Source organism: Balaenoptera acutorostrata, chromosome 8 (genome assembly GCF_949987535.1).
Source record: "Balaenoptera acutorostrata chromosome 8, mBalAcu1.1, whole genome shotgun sequence".
Lineage (NCBI taxonomy): Eukaryota > Metazoa > Chordata > Mammalia > Artiodactyla > Balaenopteridae > Balaenoptera > Balaenoptera acutorostrata.
In genome coordinates, this window is record NC_080071.1 from 27,562,437 (window position 1) to 27,577,025 (window position 14,589).

A 14,589-nucleotide genomic window follows, 5' to 3' on the forward strand; every position below is an offset into this window, starting at 1 on the left:
CTGATGTTGTGCTACTCTGATGACAAGTGAGGGCTTCTCTTTACTCATAAATTTAGATGTTTCTTTAGCTGTCACTTTCACTGTCTGGACCACTGCAGTAACCTCTCCATGGTTTCTGTGAATTCTGTGCTTGACTTCACTGTATTTTTGCCAGTTCCTGTTTATCTACCAAAGCTGGTTAGATTAAGCCTCCAAGCTAACCCAAGGCAAATCTTTGCCTCGTGCCCACTTTCACGAGATATTTAATCACTGTATCATCCAGGCAGGAGACAGATGGCATGCTGAAATGAGGCAACAGAGAATGTTTTTATGAAGGGGCCATTTAAAAAGTTGTCAGCAAGGTAAGGGGAAAATGACAAGGAATAGGGAAGTCCAGCCACAGGTCTTAAGGAGCAACGTGGAGAGTGATGACCAGACCCTCAACAAAGTAGCTCGCATTGTAGGAGGGGGCTATCTGACTGCAAGTATGACTATGTTGATGAATGGAGCACTGCCAACCCAGAGCAACCTAGCAAAGAAGACACTGGGAAATAAACACCCAATTTCACTGTTCTCCCACTGGTGTTTTCCTGATGGTATTTTCCTTCTGGGGCTGCCCACTGGCCAAACCGATTGTGATCTAGAGGGTAAGAGAGCCCATTGATGCAATTTATAAGACCACCCTCACACAGAGCAGGATGGAGGAGCATGAAGAGTGGTTCTGGAGGAGCAAACAAAATACCGGACTCACACATTGCAACTTTTACTATTTTAATACAGTTCTGAGGGATTCTCTTTGTACCTCAAGGGGCCATCCACCATAGCTCCGGTTCCCATATCCTTCTTTTCCTTCTGGAGCCACCAGCTTATGCTCTAGCATCAGTCCTTTCTCCTAACAGAGACCACACCCTACTGCCTGTAGCCCCTGGTAGGTCACTTCCCCCAGTCCCATTCCTACCACAGATTTTCTTGCTGTCAGCCCGGGTATACCTCTTTGTGTGTGTGTGTGTGTGTGTGTTTAGCTCCCCTTCTCCCCCAATTTGTACAATAAAAACATCTTCATCTTGTTACACAACACCATTAACTAAAAGTAACTGGGCAAACAATAAAATAAAAAATGTAATCTTTATTAGTTTTGCACATTTTTAATGTTGGTTAGCATCATTTAGGGTAACAGTAGCATTTTCCAGCATGCAGTTCACGAATACAGTTTAAGTAGTTTTAAGAAAAAGTGTTGCCTATAGTTTGCTTCTGTAAGAAACACAAAATGTCCTGATATAACTGACTACGTAAGTTCACTACTCTCTGTTCTTCCAGAAAAAAAAAAGTTGTGAAACCCACATTATATTTAGAGCAATCTAGAGCGGCATGACTCCAAAGAAATGAAAACATAAACAGAAGTTAGGAAAAAGAGGACAAAAATGAAAAATAAGCACTATCTTCAATCAGTTAATGTAGGAACTACCAAAAATGTAAATAAAAATTTATACCTTTTTCCAATTGCAAAGCATAATTTGGATGTGAGTTGTGAACCTATTTTTGCCCCTTAAAATTATGAAATAATCTAAAAGTAGCAAATGTAATAAAAAAGCAGAAATCTACAACTACCCCATCTTGTTTTCATTTCTTATTTAGCAAATTTCTTCCCTGAAAAAGTACGGTGGACAGAAAGTAAGAAAGTGATTGTGATATCAATCTTAAGATAATTTCCTCTTCATATTTATGTACATAATGCTGAAAAATAAAATAAAAATGACTTTTTACAGTACTTATATTTGCTTATAAAACTCTAAACACATTTTAACAGGTTAAGCAGTGCTTTTTTTTAAAACATGTCTGTACAGTCAGGCTATACAACATATGTTATCCACTTAAAATTTAAAAATAACCAAAAAGCTGTTAAAGTGCTGCAAACTATTGCTTAATGACTTAAAGAAATGAGATCTGTTGAGCAATTTCTTTGACTTTACCAGTGACATACGGTTTCTCATAAATGAGATTCTGAGCAGTGGGAGAAACCAGATACAGCAGCATGGTAATAGAAACATGCATTCATAGTATCCAAACTATCTATAATGGTACAGAATACATTATGTTACCTGTGTAAAGCTTGCACTCTACATTTCTTGTGGTACATATTTGATGCAATAAATACCGTGCTTAGGTCATTACTTGTTTGCTCAAACGTGCACCACCGGGTAAAATGACTATTTACATAATAAATAGCATTTCATTAACATATACATTGTCAACCTTGCTGAGCTGAAGATGGCTAAACAAAGTGCAGGATTAAGCAGAAATTCATAAAGCGTTCTTTTTGTCAATTCCGTCTTTAGGGGGGAAGCAATACTTATTCAGTTTTTTAAATACAATAAACAGAAACATAACACTTATGACTCCAGACATTTGAGTGAAGTTTTCACCTGCTAAGATTTCATGGGCTATCCCCCCAAAATGATATAGTTGGTCTAGGGGCTGGATTTGACAAGGTCAGCAAAGCACCTCCAATTTTCACCTAATTACCCCTCCCAGAAACATGGATGGAATTTAAGAATTCATTGTTTTCCTCGTGACTTTTTTCATGCATGATCTCTGAGTGTAGCATGCCCTCATGCAAACCACATCTCTGTGCAGATGGGAGGCCGTGCAATTACCATAACCTCTGGTGGCATACCTGTTAGAGAGGTCCTTTAGTCTATTTCCCAACAGAAACCCCGTTTACAAAAATAGTCACATATAATAAACAACATATGGACTAAAAAAAAGATGAATCCACTAACAGATTTTGTAAAAATGTGACAAATGTGGCAGTCGAAATGCAAAGAGTGGATACAATTACTACACTAAAGTGTTTCATGTTAAACAACCCCCGTATTATAGGTTTGCACCCCTTTGAACTGGTCCCTACAGTCTGAGTAGCCATTTTGTCTCTTGTCTTCAGCAGTGTCAGCTGGTAGTGAGAACAGTAATCTCCTGTCAAGGTCATCTCCCCTTTTCACAGAGTCACAGTTTTCCAACAAGGGGTCACTGTCTGATTGTAGGCACTGACCTTAAGTAGATTTGTGTAAAAACAGTCAGTTTGGCATTGACCTCCTAAAGGAGTCCTGTTGACCAGAATACATCACCTTCAAAGGCTGTAAACAATTTGTCACCCAGTGATTTTGATTTATTTTTGTTTATTTCCCTTTGGCTTTCTCATCTTTGCCTTCTTGCTCATGTTTTTCCACGATTGGCTTTGTTACCCGATCGTAGGAGGGTGGACAAGCTGCTGTGGACATGGTCAGATCAGTTTTTTCTGTAACTGAGTTTTCATGTATTCTGTCAATTACCATGTCTTCTTTTATAAGAAGATTAGCCCCACCTTTGATTTTATTTTTGTTATATGTAAATGAGGCTTGCTTTACAGTTCGCTTTAAAAGGTGGCGCCTGTACGCACGCTGAATAATAACAGCAGACACCTCCTCTTGTTTTCGTTTTAAAGTCGTAGTTATTGGCTGATAGGAGACCTTTGATGGGTTGGAAGCCATGAATCGCTCTTCCATCTGTATTCGGAGAGCATCCATCTCTCCACTCTCCCCCAGAACCCGCTTCGTAAAAGCAAATAAGATGTCAAGACAGTGGATCCGGTCCCCACTGACCATGGGCAGATCCATGGCAATGAGCTGGATTTTGTTCGGTTGTGGCAAATTGAGGGGAGGTTCAAGAGCAGCTGCAAACTGAGAGAGTTTTTCAAATTCCATGAACTGGGTGGCATTGGGATCAAACTTCTCCCAAACCTCGTAGAACATCTCAAAGTCATCCTCGCTCAGGGGCTCTGCACTTTCTTCAGTAGCAACACTGAAGTTCTCCAGGATGACAGCAATGTACATGTTCACCACGACCAGAAATGATATGATGATGTAACTGACAAAAAAGAAGATCCCCACAGATGGGTTCCCACAGTCTCCCTTAACTGAGCTGCCAGGGTTAATTTTATTAGGGTCACAATCGGGTGGTTTACTGTTGAGAATAGGTGCTAGCAATCCATCCCAGCCACCAGAGGTGGTAATCTGGAACAGGCAGATCATGCTGTTGCCAAAGGTCTCAAAGTTGAACATGTCATCAATTCCAACCTCCCTCTTAACATAGGCAAAGTTGGACATTCCAAAGATGGCGTAGATGAACATGACCAGGAAGAGCAGGAGGCCGATGTTAAACAACGCAGGAAGGGACATCATCAAAGCAAAGAGCAGCGTGCGGATCCCCTTGGCCCCTTTGATCAGACGCAGGATTCGGCCAATCCTGGCAAGACGGATCACTCGGAACAGGGTAGGGGACACAAAATATTTCTCTATCAGCTCAGCCAGAAACATACCTATGGATAAAAGATCAGAGTATCAACCAGTGAAGAAGTTATCCATTAAAATAATATTTAATTTCTGTTAAGGCTCCCAGGTAAAGTTCAGAGTACTGAAATTCAGTTACTTAATCTTCAATGTTACATACAGACAATACATACATATATTATAGATAAACCTTAATGTCGGCATTCAGCATTAAATTCAACTCAGTATTTGCTGTGGACTAAATTCTATCCTACCCCCCACACACCCACCCTACCACCAAATTCATACATTACAGCCCTAACCCCCCAAGGTGGTGGTATTTGAAGATAGGGCCTTTGGGAGATAATTAAGTTTAGATGACGTCATAAGGTTGGAACCCTCATGATAGGATTAGTGCCTTTATGAGAAAAGACAATAGAGAGCTTGCTCTCTCTTTCTCCCTGCCACCTGAGGACACAGTGAGAAGACAGCCATCTACCAGCCTGGAAGAGAGCTCTCACCAGAAACCCATCATGTTGGCACCTTGACTTGGACTTCTGGCTTCCAGAACTCTGAGAAAATAAGTTTCTCTTGTTTAAGCCACCCAGTCTGTGGTAATTATTATGGCAGTCCAAGGTGACTATGACAATATTCAGTTCAATAAGGATTTTATAGTACCTTTTGTCTTTGAGGGATATCTATAGACCAGTTTTAGCTTATACAAAATCCCAAGACTGAATCTAAAAAAACAAATTAAAAATTCTCAAGTCCATCTTAAGAGCAGTAGCCAACAGTATACGTACACGTTTATAAGAATCCAATGATTTTTTTCTGAAAATGCTAAATCATATATACCCTCTATTCAGTCCTTCCCCGTCTAAAAGTATCTGCAGTTTTTAATGCTGTTTTCATCTCTCCATGAACTTGATGTTTCCCTAAGTTTCTACTATACTATTCATATATATATATATATATATATATATATATATATATATATATATATGATCTGGCACATTTCTAAAACGGTTTAAGCTGATGCTCTTTCTGGTTTCCTGTGTCTGACACTGGTCTCTCAGCTCTCTTCCTTAAAGCTTCTTTCTCCATTTGCCTTTTAAATAATGAAATAGTGATTGAGCTGAAGAGGAGCTCAAGAAATTAAGTACCTTTGAGTTACACTACCTCATTCTGTAAAGAGTAAGTAAGCATGTGTGTGTGTGTGTGTGTGTGTGTATGTATATGAGTGAGAGAGAGGGAAAGAGAGAAAGAGAGGTAAATACAACTAAGTACCCTATCCACAACTAATTACACCACAGATTACTGTGGGAATCAAAGGCTACATACAACATATGAGTTGGATAGAAGATCAACTTCTTCAGAGTGGGGAATGGCATAAAAATCTGCCCAACGGAGGTGCCCCCTATTGGATCGTAAAATATTGACCCAATCATATTATTATCTGGTTTAGGAAAGAATGAATACTTCAGGCCCACAGGCAGACTTCTTCAGTTTACTGGAGCTAGAGTTGTATCTTGAATGAGATGAGCTATTGGTCACGTGACCTGTTTAACATTCCAGGCTTTGAAGTGTATGACTGATGAAATGATGTTCCATGCCACATCACTTCTTTTGTGCATCATTACTATAAATTTCAAGGTAATCTACAAAATATCCCATACCCTGCATTAAAGAACTTACCATCTGCAATTGCTGACATTTTGTTCTTAGCTTTATTCTCTTTTCACTCTATGTTCTTCCTTATTTGCCACCAGCTTCCACTCCTGTATACATGCTAATGACTCTGTGTCTATGTCTCTGATGCACTGTCTCTCCTGAGTACCAGACTAAATTTCTAGTCCTCTCTTCAACAGAGCTATTTATATATTGTATAGACTATTCAATCTCAACAAGTCAAAAACATTTCAATCTTAGTTAACAGCACATTTCTGGTTCAAATGAATGAGACTTTGCTATATTGACAAATAATATACCTAGTCTAAAATGGACAGAATAGGATACAATACTCTATGCATAGTAGGAGCCTCATTTTGTAAGAAAGAGAAACACAGCAGTATGAAATACATCAAAATTTTCACAATGGTTGTCTCTGAGTGGTCAGATGACCTCTAATTGAAACTTGATTAGTCTAACTTTTACTTTTATTGAGCTGAACTTAAGAGACCTGAAATAATTCTTACCTACAATGGAGAGAATGACAACCACAAAATCAAAAATATTCCAGCCTATGGTAAAATAATAATGGCGGAGGGAGACGAGCTTCAGCACACATTCTCCAGTGAACAGCACAATGAACACCAGGTTGATACGTGACAAAATGTTAGTCACATATTCACTCTGATCGTCAGTTTCCACCATCATTGTGACCATGTTGAGACAGATGAGAATCATGATGCTTATGTCAAAAACTTGTCTGGTTACGAAGTCAAAGACCATTCCTTGAAATTTGTTCTGTAGAGAATCAGAAATGACTTTAGCAACAGAGGAGTTTTCCTGTACACATTAGTTTCTACATAAGTACTTTCTGCACTAACTGACTGTCTAGTATTACACCTAGGAACCACTGGCCCTGAATTTTGTAAAAGATGGTTTATAGCACATTGTTTTTTAATTTAGTTACCTAAATTGCTATTTACCAAAATGTATTCCACAGAATAACAATCCCTTGTCAAAAGGGGATTTCTGATAAGAAACACTGCATACTATACACTTCTCTGAGAGGCACAAAATGCGTATTGATGTATTAAAATTATGAGACGTTAAGAAACCTGCTTAATTTTGTTATACCAGAATTTCCCATGATCAGTTGGACCATGAAGCAGTTTCAAAATATAGTATCTATTAACATTCCACTTGCCTTATTCTCAAAGAATTGTTAGAGGGAACTTGTCATTTTCATGACACACCTATAACATTATGCATTTAAAGTCCATGTGTGGCAATACTGATGCTCTTCCACCAACCAGTCTTTGCTGACATTGTCACACACAGAATGCTGAGTCTACACAGGGATAATCAGGCCAGAATGACATTCCTTATGGCTTGATGTCACAAATTCATGTCTCTTGTCACTGATCCATAGATCTGCTCCCTGGTTCTGCCACTGTCATTCACTACAGGCTATTGTCTGGCCCATTTTCCTAGGCCACTGAGGAACTTCGAGGACATCGTCTATCTTACATTTTTCCTACACATAGTTGACTCATTTTTACTTCCAGTGTTAAGGCTTAACAGAGGACAGTATATGTTTTTCATCATTCTCAAGAAGGCAAGTTTTGGCTAGCACAATATGAATATGAATGTTCACTAGCATTTTATTCCCTAAAGCACCCCAGGAGTTGTTTTAACCTCACAGATCATCATCATAAAAATCAGTACAATGTGGGATAAGGCTCCTCCATTTCACGGCAGTTGTTTCATTGGTTCATCATGGAAACATGACATTTGGTTATTTATCATCATGAATTGTACTTATTGACTCTGACTTCTGTAGACATTAGTAATTTCTAACTTTATAGCCTTATATATGAATATTAGATACTAGAAGTCTTTCCTTCTCCAAAACAGCTGGTACCTCTAATGAAAAATAAAATGGAAGTAAGGTGTTATTTCACTCAACAATTCATCAACTTGTTAATCTATCAGAAAACTGCATGTTTTTTAACCCCATCCAAGATTACTCTTCTCTCTAACATTACTTGGCAATTATTCTTGAGTTATATGATCAAATTCCTTGTACATATCACACTGCCTATGTGTCCTTTGCCGTTTTGTTTGGATTCTAGTTGTGTAATTCTAAATGCCTTGAAGATAAGGGTGCATTTTCTGTTTCTTCTTTTTCCTTTTGGTCTCTCCCTTTAAAAAATCATTTTTACCATTACCATAAAAGGTATGAATTAATGATGCTCTAAAAGTGGGAGAAATCTTTGCTGCTGGAAATGTTAGCTTCTATCTCTTCTGTGAGAAAACCCATGAAAGTTTTTGTTTTTGTATTTTTTTCCCCCATATCATTTGGTATTTCTTACCCCTGGTCGAGGTATAGGCTTTTGAGGCTTTTTTGATCCTAATTTTTTCATTGCATTATAGTATTTCTTCTGTTCTTCTGTCATAAAGATGTCTTGACCTCCAAAGTATAGAAAAGAAAAATCAAAACTGGTTAAAACTGTGTCCCTCTGTACATAGTTTTTTAATGTTAAACTTAAAATAGGAAAGGGGCAATTAAAAAAGGAAATGCAAAATTCAACCAATTAGCATAATTATGCCTGGGATTTTAAATTTGAAAAATTAAAACTAGTTTTTAGATACTATAGTCTTATTTATTTCTCACAATCATACAAAATTGACTTTATTATTTTCACTATTATTTTATGGAGGAAAAATTCCCAGAATCTGAGAGGTTAAGTATTTTACCCAAGACCGTAAACTCAGGAAGTAGTACAATTTGGTTCACTGAGACACTAAATACGTGGTTCCGTTCACTACACACACTGCCTTTCAGAAGTTAAAGACAATGATTTTCTTATTCATATGTAGCAAAGAGTTAGAGTAGGTATATTGCATGATGGTTTAGAGTTACTCATAAAAAGCCACTTTCACTCTGCCAAGAATTGGAGCAAAAGGATAGAAAGGAAACTGGCCAAATCGGTAGATGACTTAGGGGAAAAGTCAGAGGTCATATGTACGGCAGGTATGTGATATGATAGGCCAGTAGGTACAGAGGATTAGAACTCAGGCTAATAAGTGAAACGAAATAGCTTGATAATGATAACAGAGTAATATCAGTAATAATAAAGGGGGCTAAGGGACAGAAATGTTCCATAAGTGAAAGAGTCTCATACAATGAAAGCACTCATATAATAAGAAAACAGACTGAGCAAGTGAGGTGAAGGATCAGTACACAAAGGAAGAAAAATAAATGGCAAAAAAAAAGGCCTCGAAAACATATTCAAAGCTACTAGTCATAAAAGACATGAAAATTAAAATTAAATATAATTTTTACTTTTCAAATATCAAGTACCAAAAAACAGAGAGAATGTTTGATGCCAGTGAAACAGCAGTGACCTGAGCACATCCATACGCTATTATTGGGAGTATGAGTGGGCATGTTATCTGGGGAAAGCAAAACACTTTACTCTGGGAATTTATCTTAAAGAAATCATTAAAGGCTCAAATTTTTTTGGCACAAAGACTTTTGACCAGGCACTATTTAAATTATTAAAGATTAGAAACAACCTAAATCATTAATCTATTGAAAATGGTTAAGAAAATTATGATAATATATATATGAAGACTTAACAAAATGGGAAAATACTTATGTTAAGTCAAAAAAAATTTATAATTATAGATCAAATAATTTCAGTAACAAGGATATGAGTAGAAAAAGTCTGAACAGAAAAACATAAAATGTGAATAGTGGTTACTCCTGAGTAATGATATTTCTTCACTTTCTGTGTTTTTGATAACATGCATATATAACTTGGATGATAAAATGGGCTTCATAAGTGATAATAATTAATAAAGAACTGTTCAATTCAAGGCTGGAACTGATAGTTTGTAATTTACACCAGGGAGAATGAAGTGGGAATACATAAAATGAGCCAAAAAAGAATTTAAAAATGTGAAAAGAAACACTAGAAGAAGCTTACCTCTCATGCCTAATTTACTGCAAAGATTTTAAACGTTTTTGCTGGAAAATATATTTCAAGGAGGGAGGTTGTAAAGATAAAACAACAGGTTGACTCTGGGAAACAGGTATATGCCTGGGTTCTCTTCTAGTTCTTTTTTTAATTATTTTTCAAAAGAGAAAATGTGGTACCTGAGTATTTTTTCTTTAAAGAGGAGAGAGATTTTGTGAACCTATGCACAGGAGAATGGAATACAGTCATTCTTGGCTTTTTATACCATGAAAGATATGGGCAGTGAATGGCAGAGGGGGAGGATGCAAAAATAGATTTTAATATATAATCCCATTTGGTTTCTGAGTTAAAGTACTCATTTGGTGTTGAAAACCCTTCAAATAATTTATTATCTCAGTGGGAGAGAAAATATTAGAAATACTTATCTTCTTCTTTTGCTGGTTGAAATTATCTATGATGACACCAATAAACAGGTTCAAGGTGAAGAAGGACCCAAAGATGATGAAAATAACAAAGTAAAGATACATGTATAGACTTTCCTCATACTTAGGCTGGAGTTCCACCTACAAAAGGAGAATATTTTGTAAGATATTACAATACATTTGATGCTGGTAGTCACTGGTGTTTTTCATGAGAATAGAAAAGAAAATTTCTAGTAACACTTAAGCAGTACTTTTCTTTATTTCCTCTAAATCAGCTACCTCTAAAAAAAAATCTCTGAAATTAGCCTTTAGGATAATTTTTTGTGTGAAAAACAAGAGTGTTCTCATGTGAAAAATACAGTATGATGATTTTGAAATGTATTTTTTTCTAACTATAAAGACAACTAATATCTTGCCATTTGGACAGTAGTGTACTAAATTTGGGAATTTTTTAAGGTATTGTATTTTAATAATTTTAAAATTAATAGTGAAAAAAATTTTACATCAGTAAATATGCATAGACTATGTTTAGAAATAATCATTCCTGATGCATGAATTTATTTAGCAAACAAGAATTGAGTTACTTATTTCGATGTTTGGCATCCTGCCTATAACATTCATTGAATTTTTCAGATTGAGTAGACATAACTGGACATGCCATCTGCTAAATCCTCAACTGATAATTTAATCTCTAGATTGTACTCATAATAAATAAGCATTTGAGCTTTTACTTAGCACTTAGTAAAGAGGTAAAGGAGTCACTATAGATAGTGCCCTAATAGATTCATGTCCTCCTAAAGATAACAGAGTTAAAAACCAACCAAACACACAAAACAAAAATAGTAAGTAACAAAGTGAAATAACTCATCTCTGGAGGATATTCAGGAAAGCACTCAACATAAAACTAAAGCCACTTATGGGAAATGCACATCAAGAAAGATAAAAGTGTGCTTATCAGATCAGTTTAAAGATTACAGGGGCAAAGTTCATTCTTCATGATTATAGAAGATGGGACTTCAGAATGGAAAGATAAAGAGAAAATACTAAATTTTACAAATTTTGAAGAGCAGAGTTGGAATGAGCATGGATTTCAATTCTCTTCTTGAAGCCTGAAAAAGACTATTATAGGAGAAATCAAAAAAGTAGGTCTTAGGTGATAGAAACTTAAAGGAAACTGTTGATCACAGAAATGATAACAGTATCCGTAAAGGTTCCAGTAAATTTATGGATGCTATAATCATATAAAAGAATGGATTTTAAAGTGACTATTACAGAAATCTAAGGCTGCCTAGGCAACATCCCTAACTTGTCTAATATGGAGGGTAAACTACTGATAGTAACCATGTATTTCTTCATATTTGCTCCAGCATGCCAAAATTATTATTGATTATATAATTGGTAGATAAAAAGGAAACAAAATAGAAAAATAGTTAATAGACGGATATTTGTTAGTTATGAAATATACTCATGTGTTACTTTAGCTTGACTTCCATTTTGATATATCTTACTAAGATCTTTCTGATAAATACTACTATACTTGAGTATTAACTTGAGTCATACTTTTCCCTTTTTAAAAATTCATTGTAGAATCATTCCATTTAGCTGCTATGCTCTGTTAATTTTAGTCCCTAATCAATATTGTGAAAAGACTTAGGATGTAAAGAATACTTACATTTCTGGAATCAACTGCTGCATACATTATATTCATCCATCCCTTAAATGTGGCCTATTAAAAAGGACATGCATGTTTTACTTTGGAGTAAAAATAATTCAGACCTGATGTTTAATAAATATTCTTCCTGATATATTTCTTTAAAAGGAACATTTTTAAAAGACATCTCAAAACAAATTTTACATGGATTTTGGACCAACAATATCTCAGTAAGTCTCTTCATTTCTAGACCATATAATAAACAGAATGGTCATTTGATATATCTTCCTGCTTGATAACCAACTCACAAATACTTCTCAGCTCTTTAGAGTTAATGGAATCATGCAATATAAAGTGCTATCAAGATTTGGTGGAATACTTTTAGAAAGCTTTACAAATGCCAACACATTTGTCAATGTTTGTAGCAGCAAAACAACTACAACTTAGACCTGACGATCATCCACTAAACTCTATCTACAAGGTGATCAAAGCGACTGAAATTTTATGATTTCTCTTGACTGTAACTCTCTAAGGATCATACAGGTATACAAAAAGTCAGTTGCAACTAACATTTTAAGAATTTTAAAGCATAACATCTAGAAATAATCCTATATTCCACTTTCTTCTCTGTAATTTTTTAAAAATAATACTCCTTGTTTTTTTTTTTTTTCTGTTGGTTTGTTTTGTTTTGTTTTTTGGGGGTTTTTTTGGCCATGCCTTGTGGCATGTGGGATCTTAGTTCCCCAACCAGGGACTGAACCCTCGCCACCTGCGTTGGAAGCGTGGAGTCTTAACCACTGGACCTCCAGGGAGTCCCTCTTCTCTGTAATTTTTGATGAGAGTGAGTTAATTTGGGTAAGAAAAGTGAAAAAGAGTACACTTGGTATTCCAAGTGTCATAACTTACAGTAATTTGTTACTTGCCCTAGGACATGAATTTTGAGCCCTATGGGCCTGAGAGGATTATTCCTTAGTGAGCAAGTCTAGCAAAAAGCTTTCAGCATCTGTATCTCAATACATCTTTGTTTTTATAACACTAACACTTGTGAAGTGGTAGATGTCATGGGAAGAAAGCCAAGTAAGGGTGCTTGTGATGGCAGTGAAGAGAAAGTAAAGATTCTTAGCTAGAAAATAGAACTTATTTGTCTATCAAAGAGGGAAATGTTGAATGTGTCAATGGCTGAGGTCAATGATAGAACAAGTTCATCACACACTAGGTACAGGAACAGAAAAAAGTGATTCAAGGAACCATTTCAATGAATTGCTAATCAACAGAGAGATGATTCTGTATAAAGCCAAGTATAAATCAGTACTTCAGTAGCAGTTTATTTAATGGCTTCATACAGGATCTTTACCCCTTGTTTAGCATTTTAAGGGATTGCTTGAAATGTTCAATTTTTCTTTCTCAATTTTATGGAGGAAGTGATATAAATTAGTGATATTTATAAGTGTGGTTATTAGTTAAGCGTTAGGATAAGGGCCCAAGGAAATATCATCATGTGTCTACTATAATATTTAAAGAAATCATACTTGCCAGATTATAAAAATCTCTATTTTAATTGCATAAGCATTCAGAGTAAGTCAGAAACATCTACAAGAGAAATAAGAATTTCTAACAAGAAGGTGGAAAGAACTTGTAAAAGAATCACAGTACTGACACCTCTGAAAGAGATGCAGAAGGATTTTGACCAGTCCAGGTTTGTTTGCTTGCTTAATCTCCTGGCTGAACAATTGAAAACACAACCCTGGGGAAACAAAATAGATTTCTTCCCTAAAGATTCTGCAGAACCACAGGAAAGAACTTATGCAGTTTTTTTTTTTTTAAGATGAGTTTTCAGTGGCCAAAATAGAACAGTATTTTTACAATGTTTTTCAAACGATCTAGACTCTGTTTTTACCCACTGCTCTCTTGTGATGCAGCTGCAGTCAGAAGCAGCATCAAATGAAAATGTTTAAGAGGCCACCATCTTCTACATTTTTATAAATTGTGAACTATTTTTCAGTCTTAAAGACCCAGTAGTGAAAACATCAATATTTAGAGAAAAAAAAAAAGACTTAAGTAATTGTACTGAAGGCCATTTGGGGTGAGACAACAGCTGCTTGTGTTCGATCTCTGTGTCTGAGTGTTACCTGGCATTATTTCATTTCGCTCTGAGGATCTAAACCTAAAACCTAAATATCATTCCCCAATCTTCAATCCAAATGATACAACTCAGTAGCAGTTAATTTAATTCCCACCAATTTGTTACAATCCAATCAGGTGTGTTAAGGGTGTATGTTTGGGGGGAGGGGGTGATCTATCAGTGAAACAAGCTTTCCAATTGCAATAGGAAAAATAATAGCAAATTTATTGATTTATTAATCAACTTGTTCACGTGGGAAGAGAGAGTAATATGAGAAGAAAGAAAAGACCTTTGGAATGAACTAAAATACCTGGCCACTATCAACTATGTCTGCACTGTTTAAATATACTGACATTTCCACCCATCTGGGCTCATGAACTTGTACTAATAAATCAAAATTAGAAAAAAGGAAATATGTTATAAACTTTCTTCTTAGTAACTAAATAATAGCTGTATGTCA

The 14,589-nt window shown here is 35.9% G+C and overlaps 1 protein-coding gene across 2 annotated transcripts in view; it reads right to left on the reverse strand.

Moving 5' to 3' along the window:
• Nucleotides 1-1,120: 1,120 nt before the first annotated feature.
• The window catches only part of LOC102998353 (sodium channel protein type 1 subunit alpha), a 136,318-nt gene continuing 122,849 nt past the window's right edge, over nucleotides 1,121-14,589 (reverse strand). For both annotated transcript variants that reach the window (XM_007183215.3, XM_007183214.3), the window contains 5 exons: nucleotides 12,029-12,082; nucleotides 10,360-10,497; nucleotides 8,324-8,428; nucleotides 6,479-6,749; nucleotides 1,121-4,333 (listed from right to left, as the gene is read on the reverse strand). In XM_007183215.3, coding sequence (XP_007183277.1) covers nucleotides 3,156-4,333; nucleotides 6,479-6,749; nucleotides 8,324-8,428; nucleotides 10,360-10,497; nucleotides 12,029-12,082 — 1,746 coding nt within the window. In that variant the 3' untranslated portion in view covers nucleotides 1,121-3,155. The remainder of the gene's footprint in view (nucleotides 4,334-6,478; nucleotides 6,750-8,323; nucleotides 8,429-10,359; nucleotides 10,498-12,028; nucleotides 12,083-14,589) is intronic.